Source organism: Sus scrofa, chromosome 14 (genome assembly GCF_054392235.1).
Source record: "Sus scrofa isolate SSC_HxYL_T2T_F1_AM1 chromosome 14, Sscrofa_HxYL_maternal_Yorkshire_Landrace_v2.0, whole genome shotgun sequence".
Classification (NCBI taxonomy): domain Eukaryota; kingdom Metazoa; phylum Chordata; class Mammalia; order Artiodactyla; family Suidae; genus Sus; species Sus scrofa.
The window spans coordinates 144,108,640-144,128,791 of NC_139396.1; the positions used below are offsets into that span (position 1 = coordinate 144,108,640).

Here is a 20,152-nt window from a genome sequence, read left to right on the forward strand (position 1 = left end):
GTGTGGGCCTTTCTTTGCTAAAGTAGACCACACTGAGAAATAAAATCATTGTTGTTTAGTTTTTAAAAACATGTCCAGGGGAGTTCCTGTTGTGGTGCAGTGGAAACAAATCCGAGGATGTGGGTTTGATCCTTGCCTCTTTCAGTGGGTCAGAGATCCAGTGTTGCCATGAACTGTGGTGTAGATCATAGACTCAGCTTGGATCCCATGTTGCTGTGACTTGGCGTAGGCTGGCATCTGCAGCTCCGATTCGACCCCTAGCCTGGGAACTTCCGTATGTCACTGGTGTGGCCCTAAAAAGCAAAAACAAACAAATAAATAAAAACATGGCCAGTGCATTTTAAAATTTGTCCATGTCTAATATTGAGGGACTAAAAGAGGTTTCTCAAAGTGCAAAGTGTGTTTTGAAGACACAGCCGAACTTTAGAAGATTGAATTGCACTTACTATGGTATGTTACATATTTACATATTATTGCTTTTTTTCCTAAATGCCCCAAGTTTATACAAACAGTAAAAGGAATTTTTTTAAAATTTAGACACTTTTAGTTATCAGTGTGGTGTGAGGATACTATAATGTTTATTTAAAAAATTAGACCTGGAGATACCGTTGTGGTGCAGCAAAAGCGAATCTAACTAGGAACCATGAGGTTGCGGGTTCCATCCCTGGCCTCGCTCAGTGGGTTAAGGATCTGGCGTTGCCCTGAGCTGTGGTGTAGGTCACAGACTCGGCTTGGATCTGGCGTTGCTGTGGCTCTGGCGTAGGCCGGCGGCTATAGCTCCAATTAGACCCCTAGCCTGGGAACCTCCATATGCCGCGGGTATGGCCGTAAAAAGATGAAAAAAAAAATTACACCTGTACTTAGTTTATACAATTTTGATAATGAATATTTACAAGGTTCTATTACTAAATCATATAAGGCCTACAGTAATGTTATCTTTCTTCAGAAAGATTTGTGTTTGTTCTCTCAGGTACCTAGGATGACCACATCCATGTTCTAAGGTTTGTGGTTTTTCTTTTGGCTCCCCGCCAGCCCCACTCCAGGTGATTCAGATGCAAGCTGCAGACTAACTGGAGGGTTGTTTAATTGCAGTACACCCCTCATACTAGGGTGCAACACTGTAGGGTCCCAGTTGCTATTGATTATTAGACTCCCCATCCTTGGCAGGCTCTCGATTTTAACTCTTGGCAGAAACATGCCTTAGCCTTTCAGCTGTATCTTCTAGTTAGAAAAGCACTCTCAGGACAAAAATCTTCTTCAGTGTTTTGCTTGTTTCTGGGTTCCCAGCTGGCTTCCAGTCTGGTAATTAATTACTATCTTGTTAGCTTTCTGATTTTTGTTTTAGAAGTGTTTTTAGTTTTCTTCAATGAGAGGGTTTACTTGGATTACCTACACTACCATTACTTGAAACAGAAACAGAAGCAAGTGTTAAAAATTGCTTTTCTTTTTTTCCATTTTTTGGCCCACCCTGTGGCATATGGAGTTCCCAGGCCAGGGATCAGATCCAAGCTGCAGTTGCGATCTGTGCCACAGCTGTGGCAGTGCTGGATCCTTAATCCACTGCTCCTGATACCACGATCCCATTGTGCCATAGCAGGAACTCCTGTTAAGGAATTTTTTAATAAGTTATAAAATAGACTGTCTTTTGGTTATATGACAACTATTCACAGAAAAGTAATCTGATATAATATAGGCATTGGAAACTGTATCTTTCTGAGTCCTGGGCGTTAGAATCTACAACAACAACAAAATAGAAAATAAATGAAAAAAAGTCATGGGAGATGGTATTAGAAGTTCTAGAAGGAGAATAGAGGTGTAAGGCAATGAGAAGCTAATAAAATATAAGTTTACTGGAGTTCCCATCGTGGCTCAGTGGTTAACGAGTCTGACTAGGAACCATGGGGTTGCAGGTTCGATCTCTGGCCTTGCTCAGTGGGTTAAGGATCTGGCGTTGCTGTGAACTGTGGTGTAGGTTGCAGACACAGCTCAGATCCCACATTGCTGTGGTTCTGGCATAGACTGGCGGCTACAACTCTGATTAGACCCCTAGCCTGAGAACTTCCATATGCAGCAGGTGCGGGCCTAAAAAGACAAAAAGACAATATATATGTATATTTACTATTTCCATAAATGTGACTATATACATATATATTTACTGTTTCCATGATTGTGACAAAAACCCAGATAATAAGGTTGAAACTGCTTATCAAGAAGAAGTAATGAAAAAAGATACATTATGATAAAAGTTTAAAAAATAGATTTACTTAATTAGGTTGAATAAGCAGTATAGTCATACATAATTTTATAAAACCTGACTTTGTCTTGTTTCAGTTCAGGATAATGCTGGCCATGTATAATAAGTTGGGAAGTATTCCAATCTCCTCAGTTTTTGGAATTGAAGAGAAGTTTGTGTGAAATTGGCATTGTTTCTTCTTTTAATATTTGGTAAAATTCATTGGTGGAGATACCTGGGTCATGATTTTCCTTTGTAGGAATGTTTTTGAAAACAATTTAAATTTCTTTGATAGACATAGAACTATTTAGGTTATCACTTTCTTCTTGAGAAAACTTGATCATTTGTGTCTTTCAAGGAATGCAGCCATTTCATTTGTCACATTTAATGGGCATACCTAACATTCTCTTATTTTAATATCTATAGAATCCATGACAGTGCCATTTCTCTCATTCCTGATAATGGTAAGATTGTCTCAAAGCATTGATTTTTTTTTTCTTGTTTGTCTAGTTTTTATTTCATTGATTTCTACTTTGACATATTATTTTCCTGCATCTGCTTCCTTTGAGTTTTATTTGTTCTTCTTCTAGTTTGTTATGGTGGAAATTTGAGGTTATTGATTTGAAACCTTTCTTGTCTTCTCATATAGGCATTTTAGTGCTGTAAATTTCCCCTTACCTATTGCAGCATCCCTCCAAAATATGACATGTTGTATTTTCCTTTTTGTTTTGTTCAGAATACTTGCTAATTAATTTTGTGTTGCCTGTGACCTGTGTGTTATTGGAAATACAGTATTTAGTTCTCAACATCTAACAGTTTCCAAAAGTCTGTTATTGATTACTAATTTAATTCCATTATGGTCAAGAACATAGTTTGTGTGACTTGAATCATATAAATTTATTGAGACTTATTTTAGGTTCAGTATCTGTTGTCTTGATAAGTATTCTACTTTTGTTGAGTAGAGTAATGTAGATGAGGCAATCAGTGAATTTATTATACTACCTACTCTTTTTTGACTTCTTTTCTTTCCAGTTTTTATTGTTATATTGTCAGGTCATGCAACATTTATTGTATATGTTGTTATGCCAGTCTCTATTTTTGTTTTAGTCTTAATGTTCATCAGTAGTGCTGTCGCCGTAGTTTCCCAAGTCATCTCTTGGTTGGCTGAAGTCCGTCTTGTAGTAGTTTTCTCAGAAATGGTTCATGAACGGTAGTTCCCTAGTTCTCATATGTTTGTTACCTTTACATTTAACAGTTTGGATGGACATAAAATTATTGAGTTCAACTTGTTTCCTTGAGGATCTTATAAGAACTAAGAGGTAGTTCTTTTGTCTTCTGGAATTGAATGTATGAGACCAGTCTCATTTTTTTCCACCAATTATAAGTGACTTAATCTTTGTGTCTGGTTATTTATTTCTGGAATTTAGGAACTCTATCATATTTCTCAGTGTTGATCTTTCAGGGCCCATTTCCCTAGAATACTCTGAGCCAGTTCAATGTCTAGATTTAATTTTTTTTTTTTGGTCTTTTTAGGGCCACACCTGTGGCATATACAGAAGTTCCCACACTAGGGGTTGAATCCAAGCTACAGCTGCCAGCCTGCACCACAGCCATAGCAATGTGGGATCCGAGCTGCATCTACAGTCTACACCACAGCTCACGGCAACACGGGATCCTTAAACCCACTGAGCAAGGCCACAGATCAAACCTGCGTCCTTATGGATACTAGTCGGATTTGTTATCGCTGAGCCATGATGGGAACTCCTAGATTTGGTTTTTATTTCAGTACAGTTTTTTAAATTACATATTGATATATTTACTTTGTTATGTTCTTAACATTGAAATGTCTGTGACTTTGCTTATTTTGAACAACCAATAAGCAACTAATTGGAATAGTAAAAGAAAAAAGAAAGAATAATATATGATTTTCAAAAAAAAAAGGAGTTCCCGTCGTGGCACAGTGGTTAACGAATCCGACTAGGAACCATGAGGTTGCGGGTTCGATCCCTGCCCTTGCTCAGTGGGTTGAGCAGACGCGGCTCGGATCCCGCGTTGCTGTGGCTCTGGCCTAGGCCGGTGGCTACAGCTCCGATTCGACCCCTAGCCTGGGAACCTCCATATGCCACAGGAGTGGCCCAAGAAATAGCAAAAAGACAAAAAAAAAAAAAAAAAAAAAAGAATAATATATGATTTTAGAATAATATATGATTTTAACATGATCATTTTCTGTGGAATGTCACATGAAAGCACTTTAGAAAAGAAACTTCTTTTATGAAATTAAACACATGGGGTTCCCATCGTGGCGCAGTGGAAACGAATCCGGCTAGGAATGATGAGGTTGTGGGTGCCATCCCTGGCTTCGCTCAGTGGGTTAAGGATCCGGCATTGCCCTGAGCTGTGGTGTAGGTCACAGACTCGGCTTGGATCTGGCCTTGCTGTGGCTCTGGCATAGGCTGGCAGCTGTAGCTCCGATTAGACCCCTAGCCTGGGAACCTCCATATGCCGCAGGTGTGGCCCTGAAAAGACAAAACAAACAAACAAACATACAATTAAAGGCTTAGAAAAGTAAAGGGTATTTACACTAGCAAATCAGACAGGGAAACTGAAATTAAAGATGCTTTAAGTGTTATGAAGTTATGTACTTATTCCTCTCATTGATGCTTGATTTTTGTGTATTTCTTAAGATATTAAAGATGCAGATATTTTACTGTTCCTGGAGTATATCAGGCAAGTTATATAATATATAGCCTCAGAGTCTTTGTACTTCTTGGTTTCTCTGTTTATTAGGACTCTTCTCCTAAACATACGCATAATTTTCTCTACTCTGTCAACTGATCAAATGGATGTATAGAGTTCTAAAAAGGGCGTAGTCATCAATCAGCTCTGTTCTTAACTCTCAAATAATCTAACAATATTTTGTTATTTAATATTTTATGCATGTGTCTGTATCCCTGTCTTGTTAAATAACAGTAAAAGGGGGATGCTGTTAAAGTACTAAAATGAGTAGTCTTGACAAATAGAAAGCATAGTGATGATGGATGATAAAATCTTCTACTTAATAAGACCTAGAGTCCTTTGGATTCTTCTTCCTCTGATAAAGGGTAACTTCTCCATGTATCCTTGTTTCTCCGGGCTTTCTTAATTTTGCATTTCTCCCTTCTATCAGAAGTAATTCTTATGTATTTCAAGTGTGTTTATTAATATGAAAACATTTGACTTCATATTAATCTCTAGTAGTTGACATGTTGTCTCAATATAACACAAGTTCCTCACTTCTAGCATATTCCACATGGTCAGATTACAGCTGTGTCCTGGAGATCAGTGAGAACTGAAACACCAACCATAATAAAAATGTAAATATCTCATTTATTTTTATATGCTTTGATAGTTGTTAGCAAACTGAGTATAGCTGCTATTCTGAGTAATAGCAAAGTAAGTATTGTTTATTGAAATTTTTTATAGTATTGTCATTTATCATATACCATGTTTATTAAAATAATTCTTTTGCCTTTCTCCATCCCTCTCATACCCCATATTTTGATTGTATAGCAGGAGGCTGGGATTTGGAGAGAAATTTGAATATTCAGGTCTTGGTCTGTTAGCTCAACAGATTAAGCCTTTAACATTCTCCCTTTCATCTGTTGGAGAAGAGCAATTCTTCCCAAACTATTAGAGGCAAACTTAATTGGAATATAGTTCTCCTAATACTTTTCCTGGTCTACTTGAAAAGTATAATGTAAAATGCAAAACAAAAAAAAACAATACCTATCCTGAAGAGTTCTTGCTATTTCTACAGCAGCTGCCCTGCTCTCTTTTCCCTGGACTGAAGAAACTTCCCCTACAGTCACAACTGAAAATAAAATCTCCTATCACCTTTCCATCACTATTCTACAAATCACTTTAGTTCTTTGTCTTTGGCTTTTTTTTCCCTTGTAAGTAGACCCAGATATTTTTACCCCTCTCTTTATTAAACATGAATACTCCTAGAGTAGTTATCACTCCTTGGCAGTAATCACTGCCATTTATTTTGAGGCTGAGCAGTGACACTCATAGGATCAGTGACAACTCATAGAATGTGAAAAAGAGGCAGAAGGAAATGGGGAGGGGGCAGCTGGTTGCAGTTAAGTGAAAGAGTGCTTAAATCAGATAAATTATAAATAGGTTTTTAACCATTAGTATGCCCTATTGAAGAATAAAAAAGTTACTCTCTTTCATGTAAACATTTTCTAATTCAAGAATCACCTATAAACTAAAGAAAATATTAAGCTTCATTTTAAGAGTCGTTTTGTTTTAAACTATGAATCCGGTATCTTACAGCCTTCTGATATCTCTGATGGTTTTATGAAATGAGGGAGAGAGGGGGATCTGAAGTAGGAAAAAAAATTTTCTATTTCTTCTCAAAATGAGGTAGAGAAATATGCAACAAGACCTTGCCTTCAAGGCTGGAGCACAAAACAATTCACAGAGGTTTTTTTGTTGCACTGGGTTCTGAAGAAATGTTAATGGTAATTTTGGTTATATCAACGAGTAGAGTTTTAGTAATTCAGTTTTAGGTAATTACAGTGCTGCTTACATATAACAACTTCACTAGTTTCTTTTTAATAGTGACATTCTTTTGGGTTTTTGATTTTTAAGAATTTTTGTATTGCTTTTCAATTTGCTTTCAGTTTCTCAGTTTAATGTTTCTGGAAACAAATTGTACCTTTGACTTTTTTTTGCTGGATTTGTGTGCCTTTTTTACGATTTTTTGCTAATTTGTTCAAATAAGATCAAGGCTATTTGAGTTAGAGTCTTACTCAAAAGTTATACTGAATTAACCTAAAGTGGTGATTGCACTGGGTTCTGAAGAAATGTTATGATAATTTTGTTGATTACTTTTGCTGAAATTCAAAGCATCTAATATTAATTCAAGCCATTTGATCTTTCCATATTTTAAAAATCTGACAGCATAGGAAAGCATGTTGTCAGAGAAGAACACAGAGCAACATACAGTGAAAGCTAAGCACTTAGAAAGCTAAATATGCCAGTGATGGTAGTGATCAGCCTACATTTATACATAGAAGCTCAGCAATATTGATTTTATTTCTTGGTTACAATGGCTCAACATTAAAGCAAGCCAAAGCATAATTTCTAGGTTGCAGTTTAGTTTGTGGTTAAAACCACTTATTGAAAAAGGTTAGAGTTGAAACCACTGCAGGGGGTGGGTGAATCACAGTAAATGGCGGTCTTCTGATGTCAAGCTTTTTTTTTTTTTTTTTCTTTTTCCCCTGGCTTAAGACAGTTGATATTTCACCTCTCTTTTTTTGCTGAGAGCAATGTATTTTTGTCAAAGTGTGGACGGCTCTTTGAACATGGCATGCTCTCAGACTGACAAGTCCTTTGCAAGTGTTTCTTCATCAGAATAGCACATTTTTGTAGATAACATTTTAAAGTTCATTTTCTTCTACACCACCAAAAAAAAAAAAAGAAAAAAAGAAAAAGTTTAGGAAAGTTGGAGGTACCATTTTTGTTTAAATAAGCACTAGTTTTGGTCCTAGCTAATTTCATGTGGCATTTTAACTGTATCATTTTCATTTTGTGATTTTAAATTCTAGAAACCTATTCTGATTTTAAAAATGAGAAACATTTACTTTGCTTTTATAAGAGAACTTTCAGAAATCTGGATTTGTGAGTTGATAAGCATTTAGAATTTGTTTAGTGTACTAATCTTTGTTATTAGGGAAAGCTCTTGGATTGGTTAAAATATTGTATTCATCTCCTCTTCTACTATAAACAGTGTTTGTGGCATGTCAATTGATGGAACAAAATTATGAGAACTTTCCATTATTAACAAGATGTTTCCTCTTCTGGCAAATTTCAAAGACCCTTTGGTGAATGCTTCAGCTGCTTTATTACAATGGAACAACTCTTCCATAGGAAAAGTCAGTGGTATAAAGGAGAGAAAGAGATGGGCTTATCCCAGTTCTTTTTTAAGATGAGTGCCTCTTTTATCTTCAACTTTAAAATTTTATGAAGATTTTGATATTCTTTGTAGTCAGACATTATCACTGTTTATAGGAGAATGTCAACCTTTACCAGCCTTGTTTAGCTGTGGTGGCCATGGCCTAGTGGCACCTAGTGGCATACAGCCTAGCAGCACTATCAAGATTTAAAACATCTGTCTTTTGATACATCAGATATATTTTCACATGTACACAAAGGTATATATGTTAGGATGTTCATTATAGAATTCCTTTTTAAAAATTAGAAACAGGAGTTCCCGTCGTGGCGCTGTGGTTGGCAAATCCGACCAGGAGCCATGAGGTTGCGGGTTTGATCCCTGGCCTTGCTCAGTGGGTTGAGGGTCCAGTGTTGCTGTGAGCTGTGGTGTAGGTTGCAGACGAGGCTTGGATCTGGTGTTGCTGTGGCTCTGATATAGGCCGGTGGCTATCGACCCCTAGCCTGGGAACCTCCATATGCCGCGGGAAGTGGCCCTAGAAAAGGCAGAAAGACCAAAAAAAAAAAAAATTAGAACAGATGCCATTAATTGGGGAATGATTAAGTTGATAATGCTACACATATAGAATGGTTTAAAAATGGTATATCTGTAGTTATGAGATATATGACGTATATCTATAGTTAAAAGAAAACATTCTGTGACCTATTATATGGGGGGGAACTGTGTAGAATGATCCCATTTACATAAAAACAAACACAGAAACATTAAAAAACTATATTTGTGTATGTTTAAGTAAATTCTTAGAAAAAGGTCTCAGTGGGTACGTATTAGACTACAGAGCATGGTTACCTGGGGAAGAGAGTAAGGTGCATTTATGTATTTTGTAATTAAAAAATTATTTGGTGGGATGAAAAGAGAGCAGAGCTGGAATGGTTAGTTTGTTCTCTGACAGATATGTAAAAATGGGCTGCTTAGGTGTTGGGTGTCCCAGAAAAAATATTGCAAATATTTGTAAAACTAATTTGTATTCAGGAAAATCTGATCTATATAATTTTTTTATTTTTGCTTTTTAGGGGTGCACTTGTGGCATATGAAAGTTCCCAGTCTAGGGGTCGAATTGGAGCTGCAGCTGCCAGCCTGCACCACAGACATAGCAATGCGGGATCTGAGCCACACCTGCTACCAGCACCACAGATTATGGCAACACCAGATCCTTAACCCACTGAGTGAGGCCAGGGATCAAATCCACATCCTCATGGATACTAGTTGAGTTTGTAACATGCTAAGCCACAATGGGAACTCCCTGATAGATATTTTTAAATCATGGCCAGTTTAAATGTTTGTTTCATAGACATGCTATTTTTAAATAAAATAAGAATGGGTCAAAGAAAAGAGCTTTTTACAAGCCTTTCATATAATTTTTTGTGTCTTTTTCCTAATGGAAAGGAGGATAGTAAAATATTTTAGCTTCTATAGTTAAGAAAGTGTGAATTATTGCCTACTATGTGCTTAGCATTGAAACAAATTCTATAGGGAGATAGAAATACATAGCAATCTCCCTCATTTAAAAGATTTTCAATCTATTGAGAGAAGTAATTAATTCATGAAACAGCTAACAACATAAGACCAAATATAAGTAAATGCTAACATATGGTGAAAACAGTGTCTGGCCATGAGTCTAGTTTATAAGATGATCATTAAGATTTTGATAGAAGGACCGGGAAAAGTTTCATGAAAAAATATGCTGGACTCAGTATGGAATAAAAATGCCTTCCATGAGCACGACAGCATGGACAGTCACACAACTTGGAGGCCAGAAATATCAGGCTTCTGTGTCAGGTGAAAACAAGTTAACCAGAGCAGAGTCAAAGCAATTCATGAAGAGCGATTACTTAATAGGGAGTCAGCTGGGTTTGATTCTAGCTCTGCCATTAGTCACTTCATTTATGCTAAAGTCCATACTGAATACTCTCAGATGGCTCTTATTGCTGCTTCTTGGGTATCTTCCTGATCTCTTATCTTTTTTATCAGAATGGCTATCTAAAACATCAAACCACCATGCTCTGTTTTTCTACAACTTAGCATATATCCTCACTGTATGGAGAATATGAGCCTCACAAAGTAAAGTGCCCAAACATCTCTACATTAGTGGTAAACATCTCCCTAATGTAAAATGTTCATTCAATAAAAAGGTATATAAAGATATCACAACTTTAGAATTATAGACTTTATCAAAAGGATGTTTTAAAATTACAAAATTCTAGAAAGTTAGGGAAATTATAGACAAATTCAAAGAATAAAATTTTAATCTTCCATAATTCTATCATGCAGAGATAATTTTTTTGATATTTTCTTCCCCCTCTTGTTGCATGCATGCGTTTTTTACATTGTTGAGATGATACAACACACATGATTTTGTTATCTGGCTTTTTTCACCCAATACCATAACTTAGTCTTTCACATCTTAAAGAATTTTTTATATAATTTCAATAGGTACAGAATATAGAAATACCGTAAATAAAATCATGTTTTGAAGATCTGTTATAAATCAGTTATTGTGCTAAGTATCTTACACACATTGTATTTAATCCTTAGAGCAACCGTTTTGGGTATTTGGCATTATCCCCACTTTCTGGGTGAGAAAATAGACTCAGTTAATTAACTTGCCCAATGTCACATAGATAATATAATAGCCTTTGTCTTTTCTATTATACTGTAATGCCTTCAATTTAAATACTTATTCATCTATTCTTGAATATATAGGTTGTTCCCATTTTTTGTTATTAGAAATATGGCTATAATTAACATTTCATCATAAAGTAGATTATTTTTTGCCAACCCAACTGTAACATTTGTTTCCTATGCAATGTCACAGTACAGTGATAACAATAATAAATGTTATTCTTGCCCTTATTTCTGATCTTTAAATTCTCTGGAGCTTTAGAAAGTCATCCAGTCCTCTGCTTGTCCCCCCCCTCCAAAACTGACACATCTCACTGGCGTGTCATCAGAAAGACACTAATGAAGCATCCTTAGTTAATATAAGAAGCACTCTAAAGACAAAATTAACTTGCCTATGCTAAATGATAGTTGTTTTTATTGTGGCTTTTTAATTCAGTTTTCTGCCTGTTGGGATCTTAATTAATCAGAACTAGTAAACTCTTGGCCCAGTTTCCAAACGTTATTCTAAGAAAGTAATGTAAATGAGCATAGCATGCTTCCAGAATAGTTCTGATGCAGGAATTGAAATGGATGCTTAAGTTTTTTCTTTTTTCTTTTTGCATTATAGTTGGCTAGACTTAGGGTATAGAATTATCAGAGTATTTTTGATATCAATAACTAGTTCTTACCTTGAAAATGTAGAGGGTAAAAATTAGCTCCATTTAGTCATTTTTTAGAACTTTGGTCACTGAGTTCTTCAAGAGAGAAGGATGCAAATGAGTATAACTAGATAAAGTACAACTAGATGAGGCATAGCCATCCTAGGTTTTAAAGCTTAACTTAGAAGTTCCCATCGCGGCTCAGTGGTTAATGAATCCGACTAGGAACCATGAGATTGCGGGTTTGATCCCTGGCTTTGCTCAGTGGGTTAAGGATCCGGTGTTGCTGTGAGCTGTGGTGTAGGTCACAGACGAGGCTCGGATCTGGCGTGGCTGTGGTGTAGGCTGGCAGCTACAGCTCCAATTTGACCCCTAGCCTGGGAACCTCCATATGCCTCAGGAGTGGCCCAAGAAATGGCAAAAAGACAAAATAAATAAATAAATAAAATAAAATAAAATAAAGCTTAACTTAGAGGTTAATATATATATATGCTTTCTGTAAGTATTGGAGTGATGTTGCATCTAAGAAAAACAGTCACACAACTTTTGAAATATGCTCAAAGCAAAAAGGAAGAATTGGACAAATAGCAGAAAGTTGCTGAAGGTTGAAAAGCATCAAAATATTTATCTCCAAAAATTTAAGTGTGGCAAGCCATCCTTTTCTATATTGGCATACCTTGGAGATATTGAAGTTTCCATTCCAGACCACTGCAGCAAAATGAATATCACAAAGCAAGTCACACAATTTTTTTTTGTTTCCCGATGCATGTAAGAGTTATGTTTATGTGATAGTCTGTTAAGTAGTAGTCTGTTAAGTATGCAATAGGATTATGTCTGAACAATGTATATACTTTAAAATACTTTATTGATAAAAATTGCTAACCATCATCTGAGCCTAAAGGGTCTTACCTTGATGTGGATGGCTACTGACTGAAAAAGGTGGTGGTTGCTGAAACTTGGGGTGGCTGTGGCAATTTCTTAAAAAAACGTTGAAGTTTACGCACTTTGACTGACTCTTCCTTTTCTGCAGCATGCAATGCTATTTGGTAGCATTTTACCCTCAAGAGAACTTCTTTCAAATTGGTGTCTATCTTCTCAAACCTTGCTGCTGCTTTACCAACTAAGCTTATGTAATATTCTGAGTGCTTTGTTGTCATTTCAACAATCTATACAGCATCTTCACCAAGAGTAGGTTCCATCTCAAGAAACCACTTTCTTTGTTCATCTGTAAGAAGCAGCACCTCATCCATAAAAAATTTTTTTGGCCACGCCCCCAGCACATAGAGGTTCCTGGGCCAGGAATCAAACCTGCACCATAGTAGTGACCCAAGCCACTGCATTGATAATGCTGGACCCTTAACCCACTGAGCCACAAGAAAACTCTGGGTAAAGTTTTATCATAAGAGTGCAGCAATTTAGTTACATCTTTGAGGCCCCACTTCTCATCTAGAATTCTAGAGTCAGCCTGTCTGAAGCCTTAAAGTGAAACATTGACTTCTCTCCAGCTCTGAAAGTTTTAGATGGCCTCTTCTTTCAATATAAGGCTGTTTTGGCCATATTGAAAATCTGTGGTTTAGTGTAGCTACCTTCATTGATTATCTTAATTGTATCTTCTGGATAACATGCTGCAGCTTCTGTATCATCACTTGCTGCTTCAACTTGTACTTTTATGTTATGGAGACAGCTTCTCAAACCTCATGAACCAACCTCTGCTGTTTTCTAATTCTTCTTCTTCTGCAGCTCTTCACCTCTCTTAACTTTTATAGAATTGTAGAGAATTAGGGCCCTGTCTGGATTAAGCTTTGGCTCAAGGGAATGTTGTGGCTGGTCTGATCTTCCATCTAGACCACAAAAACTTTCTTTATATCAGTAATGAGGCTGTTTTCCTTTTCTACCATTCATATGTTCACTGGAGTAGCTCTTCTAATTTCTTTCAAGAACTTTTCCTTTGTATTCACAACTTGGCTAACTGGTGCAAGAGGCTTAGCTTTCAAGCTAGCTTTCAGCATGCCTTTGTCACTAAGCCTAATAATTTCTAGCTTTTGATTTAAAGTGAGAGACATAAAACTCTAACTTGTTTCAGTTGGTTAGGGGCCAGAGTAGAGTTATTAATTGGCAAAATTTCAACATTGTTACATCTCAGAGGAGAGGGAGAGAGATGGGGGAGCAGTTGCTCCGTGGAATAGTTAGAACAAACTATCAGTTAAGTTCACCATCTTAAATGGGTGCAACTTGTGGTACCCCAAAACAATGACAGTAGTAACACCAAAGATCACTGATCATCAGTCACAGTAACAAATATAATAATAATGGAAAAGTTTGAAATATAACTAGAATCACTAAAATGTGGACACAGAGACACTAAGTGAGCAAATGCTATTGAAAAAATGGCACTATTAGACTTAACACTGAGTTGCCACAAACCTTCAATGACATGTAAAAGATGTAATATTTATGAAGCACAGTAAAGCAAAGCACAATGAAATGAAATGTGCCTATAATTTCTAACACTGTTTACTGTTTAAAACAAGAGGCTACATTTAACATTTTAACCTGGCCCAACTAAAAATTTTATAGCAACAATTGCAGTTTGAAGTCAGAAAAGAAAGAATTCAGCCATGACAAAGAAATGCATTGAACTAAATTCTCATTACTCTTATCTTTTATGATATCAAAATGAACTTATTTTATAATGTATAGTGGTTGGAAAATTAAATTTAAACTTTCTATGATAGCTGATATCATCGTATTTATCCATGTAGTTTACATGTAGATTGCTGTGGGCCTTGGCAATAAAACTAGAAAATGCCTGTTTTTTTTGCTCTAATCTTTAGGTATTCAATAGTGGCTAATATGCTCAAGCTGCATATAATTAGATAATAAGAGAGACTGTAACTTTTATTTGTAATTTTAAAAATATTTTGAGAAATGTTTTACCATCAAGTTAACTTTTTAAAGAAGTTTTAGAATGTTTATCTTTAAACTCATGGAAAATATTGAACCTTTCTGACCTCACAAAATAATTATGCATCTTATATTTTAAATAATACTGTTTCAGGAGTTCCAATTGTGGCTCGGCAGGTTAATAACCCTACATAGTGTCTGTCAGGATGCAGGTTCAATTACTGGCCTTGTTCAGTGAGTTAAGAATCTGGCATTGCTGCAAGCTGCAGTGTAGGTGACAGATGCAGCTCGGATCCACTGTGGCTGTGCAGTATCCCTGCAGCTCTAGCTCCAGTTTGACCCCTAGTGTGGCCTGGGAACTTCATATGCTGCAGGTGCAGCAGTAAAAAGAAGAAGAAGGAGTTCCCCTCGTGGCGCAGTGGTTAACGAATCCGACTAGGAACCATGAGGTTGCGGGTTCGATCCCTGCCCTTGCTCAGTGGGTTAACGATCCGGCGTTACCGTGAGCTGTGGTGTAGGTTGCAGACGCGGCTCGGATCCTGCGTTGCTGTGGCTCTGGCGTAGGCTGGCAGCTACAGCTCCGATTAGACCCCTAGCCTGGGAACCTCCATATGCCGTGGGAGCGGCCCAAGAAATAGCAAAAAAAAAAAAAAAAAAAAAAAAGAAGAAGAAGAAGAAAAAAAAAATATATATATATGCACACATCTTTAGGGAAGCTAGGGATCGATTGGGAGCTACAGCTGCTGGCCTAAGCCACAGCTACAGCAACATGGGATCTGAGCTGTGTCTGCGACCTACACAGCTCATGGCGATGCCAGATCGTTAACCCATTGAGCAAGGCCAAGGATCAAACCCATGTCTTCTGAGCCACAATGGGAACTCTGACATGTACATTTTTTTTTTTTGTTATTTGTCTTTTCAGGGCCGCACCCACGGCATATGGAGGTTCCCAGGCTAGGGGTCCAGTCGGAGCTGTAGCCGCCAGCCAACACCAGAGCCACAGCAACTGGGGATCCGAGCCATGTCTGCAACCTACACCACAGCTCAGGGCAATGCTGGATCCTTAACCCAGTGAGCAAGGCCAGGGATTGAACCCACAACCTCATGGTTCCTAGTCGGATTTGTTAACCACTGAGCCACAATGGGAACTCCTGATATGTGCAATTTTATGTATACATATACATAGGTACAAATGAGATAATTATTATAAATGTAAAACATCTACTACTTTAATGTTAATCAATTAGGCCTTATCTGAAGGTTAATTTGTTATTAAAATATGCCAATACTTTCTAATAATTCATTTTAAAAATTAACTTATAGCTGTGTATGTGATTATTTCTCTAAGACAAGTGGGCACAAAAGTGCTTTTGATTTCATCCTAATAAAGTGTAGTTATATAGTTTCTTTTGATACTAAAAAGTTAAGGATCTTGCTAAAATAGTGCTTCAGGGTAATTCATAAATATCTGGTTAATAGCCTGGGACAGTGACAGGCCCATCAGATTTTTTTAAAAAATTAAATTTCCTTGTTTGTGTTCACAGGAAACCTGTCCAGTTTAAGTCGTCTTGGTCTGAGATATAACAGACTGTCAGCAATACCCAGATCATTGGCAAAGTGCAGTGCACTTGAAGAATTAAATTTAGAGAACAATAATATCTCTACTTTACCAGAGGTAAGACATGGATTCTAGTAAACTCTTGAAACAAAACTACAAAATAATGAGAAAACTAGTCAGTCTTTACAGCTGAATAAATAATTTGATGATTGAGATTGCTTAAATAATGGGTATTCTGTGGACATATAGCCTACTGTTAAGATACAAATTCCAAAAAAGGAAGAGTAGGTATGACTATAGGAATAGAAACCAAGGTGGAAAATCAGTCTGCTGCTTTCCACTTTAGCACCATGTAAATCTTTCCCATGTCGTTTGAGACTTGACAATAAAAGCTATTAAGGAGGCATTGTATAGCTGGTTTTAAAATTCAGCTATCCCACCCCATTTAGTTATAAAAAAGATACTGTAGAAGAATGATCAATGAAAAGAATGACCACATAGAATGCACTGTTTATTATCAAGACTAATAGTACCTGCAGCAATCCTGTGACCCAATCTTTTACCATGCTAATATAATAATATTAAAGCCTGTTTAGCACATATCAGTCACCAGAATCTGTAATTTTTTAACACTTTTTTGGTTTTTTTTTGCTTTTTAGGGCCGCACCTGCGGCATACGGAGGTTTCCAGGTTAGGGGTCCATCAGAGCTACAGCTGCCAGCCTACACCACAGCCGTGGCAACTCAGGATCCAAGGCGCATCTGCAACCTACCAGCACAGCTCACAGCAATGATGAATCCGTAACCCACTGAGAGAGGCCAGGGATTGAACTCTCAACCTCATGGTTCCTAGTCAGATTCGTTTCTGCTGTGCCACGATGGGAACTCACAACACATTGTTTTTAATTTGGGTTTTATTGGTTCTATTAGAAAAGTATTTTCAATTATTTTGTGTAGAGATTAATTGGGCAAGAGGCAATGTTTTTAAATTTTTTCTCTTATTAAAGTATAGTTGATTTACAGTGTTCCAATTTCTGCTGTACAGCAGCAATATTCTTTTTTCAATTGTCTTTCTCAACTTTATTATTTTTTTTACTCTTGCCTTTCCTCCTTTTGCTGCCTTCTGTTTTAGTATACCCAGCAACTTGTATGTTTGCCTGTAGTCATTCAAGCACAATATCTTACTGTAGTATTCTAACAAATGAAAGAATAGAGTTGTGGACTTACAGATTCATTGAACTTTGAAAAGTTTTCTTCTAATAATTTAAAATGTATAAGTGGACCTATTATATTTAGATTATTATTGATTTTCCCGTGTGTGTGTGTGTGTGTGTGTGTGTGTGTGTGTGTGTGTGTATTTGAATTAAGATTAAAGGTGCTTTTGATGAATGTTTTTTCAGATAATATGCTTTGGTTTATAATGAGCAATTTGAAGAGGTGAGGCTGTAGGTTTATAGCAGTTAATTTATCAGTAAATTTATTCAGTTGATCTATTTCTTAGGGATATACAAATAAAGTAGCACCCATTAATTTGGCTCTTATTAATCTAGGTGCTTGGGTTTTCAGAAAATAGCGTGGTCAGAGTACAAAAATGAGTTCCCCAAAACTATAGTTTCTAGACTGGGCCATTTCACTAAAACTATTATCTTACCTGTGGCAAAAGGGTACTATAGTTAATAGTAGTTTAAGTGGGATAAGGAATAGAATACAGATTGTAGATATAGCCCTGATAGCTAGGCTGTTTGGATTTTTGTCTTCCTGTGATAGTGGTAATTTATAAAGATCAAAATGAGTGAGGTTCTGCTGTTCAATATCATCCTCTTTTATAACAATAATTCGTGCCCATAATAAGGCAAATAATTATCGCATTGATCAGACCTTGTTGGGATTCTTTGAGGGTGTGATTTGTGAGCTTAAGTAAGACTTGACTGCTTTTACAATGTCAGTATGCCTAAATATAGGACTGGGTGTATATCACATTTAACCAAGTGAGAATTTTTAATATTTATTTACGTATTCAGTCTTATTGTCAGTGAAGGGAAACCAATAATTATTGGGTACCTCTTAGGATATAGACATTGTACTAATTGTGGTATATACTTTCATGTATAGTATTTCATGGCTGAAATAATTCAGAACTTATTTTTGATGAGGGAATTATAAAGAAGATAGCTCTTTTTAGTCTGGCTGTGGGGAAGGGGAATGTGTGTATTTTAAACAGGCCCATTTTCAGATAGAGATGCTATGGGGGAAATCCTCAACTGGTGTTGCTTAAATAACTAGGAAAGCATTAAGTTTTATTTAATAGTAGTCTATATGCTCGGGAAATAGCATATTCCTAATGCAAATGGGTAATTATCTGCATTTATAATCACAATAAGAAAAACAATAAAATCCACTCAATAGCACTTAGACATTCAGGCTGGCAAGAAAAATCAGGAAAGTGGTTTTCAGCTAAAGCTCATTATATTTCTGAAATCAGAGCTGGCAAAATGACTATATACTTTTCCATTTAAAGACTATCTGGAAGTGGACTGGTTTTAATGTAGATATAAACACAAAAAGAGAAGGAACTTAATAAATTTAAACACACATGCTCTAGGCATAAGGCTAGGCGCTCCATACTTACTGTTCCATTTAAATCCTCACTGTAGTCCAACTATTTATTGGGTTATTCTTATCAAATAAAGAAATAAGATTTGCAAGAAGTCATGTTTTTGGCCAAATTCGTCACCTTAAATTTTTTTTTCTGGGAATATGATGAGAAGTATATCAATTATGTAATTAATTCACCAGAGTCACAAAGCTGGTAAGTAGAAGATCTAAGATGGGAATCCAGATGGGTCCAACTCTAAAGCAGTGGTAAGCAACTTCAAAGCTTCACAGTATGACCTAAGAATGAAAGGTTGGAAAGCTGCTTTCTTGTTGCCTCTTTTCAAATATCCTCAGACATTAACATTTTTTCATAGAATATCAATTCAATAAGGTAAGTCACCTGTAAGAATAATAAAAATAGCATTTTTGCCATGAGACTCAAAAAAAATCCATTATTTTCAGAAAAGTAGGATATAGACATTTTCCCAAATTAACTGCCATGCAGAGTTTTTTCTCTGTGTGTGTGTGTGTGTGTGTGTGTGTGTGTGTGTGTGTGTATAGCAATTGACAAATGTTGAGTAGCTTAAAGTTGAGCAACGAACAAGCTTCAGTTCACTGTGTAATTACACCTTCAATTATGTAGTTATTTTATTCCTTCAGTGGGCCTTGCACATTAGCTGACACCTTAAGTACTGTGTCTTTAATTTCCTCATGGTGGACAACTGAAATTTGAACATTATTTAAAACACACATCTCACAGTGTTTTCTCTCTACCTGGGTTTTTCCTATCAATCCAAAATGTTTTCTTCTACTTTTCTGAATATTTTTTTTTCATCCTTTAAGATCTAGCCCACTCAGTCTCCTTCCTGCTTTTCCAGTTATTCCAGTGTTTCTTTTCTTTGAATTTAAAGGACTTAAAATTTGAGCACTTATTATGATGCTAGGTATTACATTTTATTTCTTTAAAAAAATCTTTACTACAGCCTATAAAGTAAGCCATCATCATTTTACAAATGAATAAAACTAAGGTTCAGAGAACTAACTTGCCCAAAGTCACAGCTACTAAAAAATAGGGCCAGGATTCAAAACTATTGTGTAGCCTGTACCAGTATCTCTCAAACATTAATAAGCATACAGAGCACCTGGGAATCTTGTCAAGATTGATATTGTTATTCTGTAGCAGAGGGGCCTAGCAAGCTCTCAGGGAATGCTGATGCTGCTCTTCCTTGAACCAGGCTTTGACTAGCAAGAGCCTATTCTGTATCATTTATTATTGATTATATACAGTTATGTATTATTTTCTTATCTGTCTGCTCATTCTTTCTTTCAGTGGAATTTAGTCTTCTTTGTGGCAGAGATTCTTTTATAATACCTAATTACCTAACACTGTGGTTACATGGAGCCTGAAGTAAGAGGGAATATGCTAAATAAATACCTGTTTGATTGATATATATTCCCTCAGAAATTTACTATATGGAAACGCCATGTATTATATAATATCAGGAAGTATTATTATCTTCTGAATTTAATATTCCTAAAAGGAACCATTAAATTACTGAATGACACCTTACTCTGTGCCAGGCATCATATTAATATTTTTATTTT

At 36.3% G+C, this 20,152-nt stretch overlaps 1 protein-coding gene across 6 annotated transcripts in view; it reads left to right on the forward strand.

Moving 5' to 3' along the window:
- Positions 1 to 20,152, forward strand: part of SHOC2 (SHOC2 leucine rich repeat scaffold protein) — a 95,687-nt gene that overhangs the window by 63,098 nt on the left and 12,437 nt on the right. For all 6 annotated transcript variants that reach the window (XR_014826214.1, XR_014826215.1, XR_014826216.1 and 3 more), the window contains exon 4: positions 15,940 to 16,070. Coding sequence is in view for 3 of the 6 variants with exons in the window: in XM_005671457.4 (XP_005671514.1) it covers positions 15,940 to 16,070 (131 nt within the window). In the remaining 3 variants the exon portion in view is untranslated. The remainder of the gene's footprint in view (positions 1 to 15,939; positions 16,071 to 20,152) is intronic.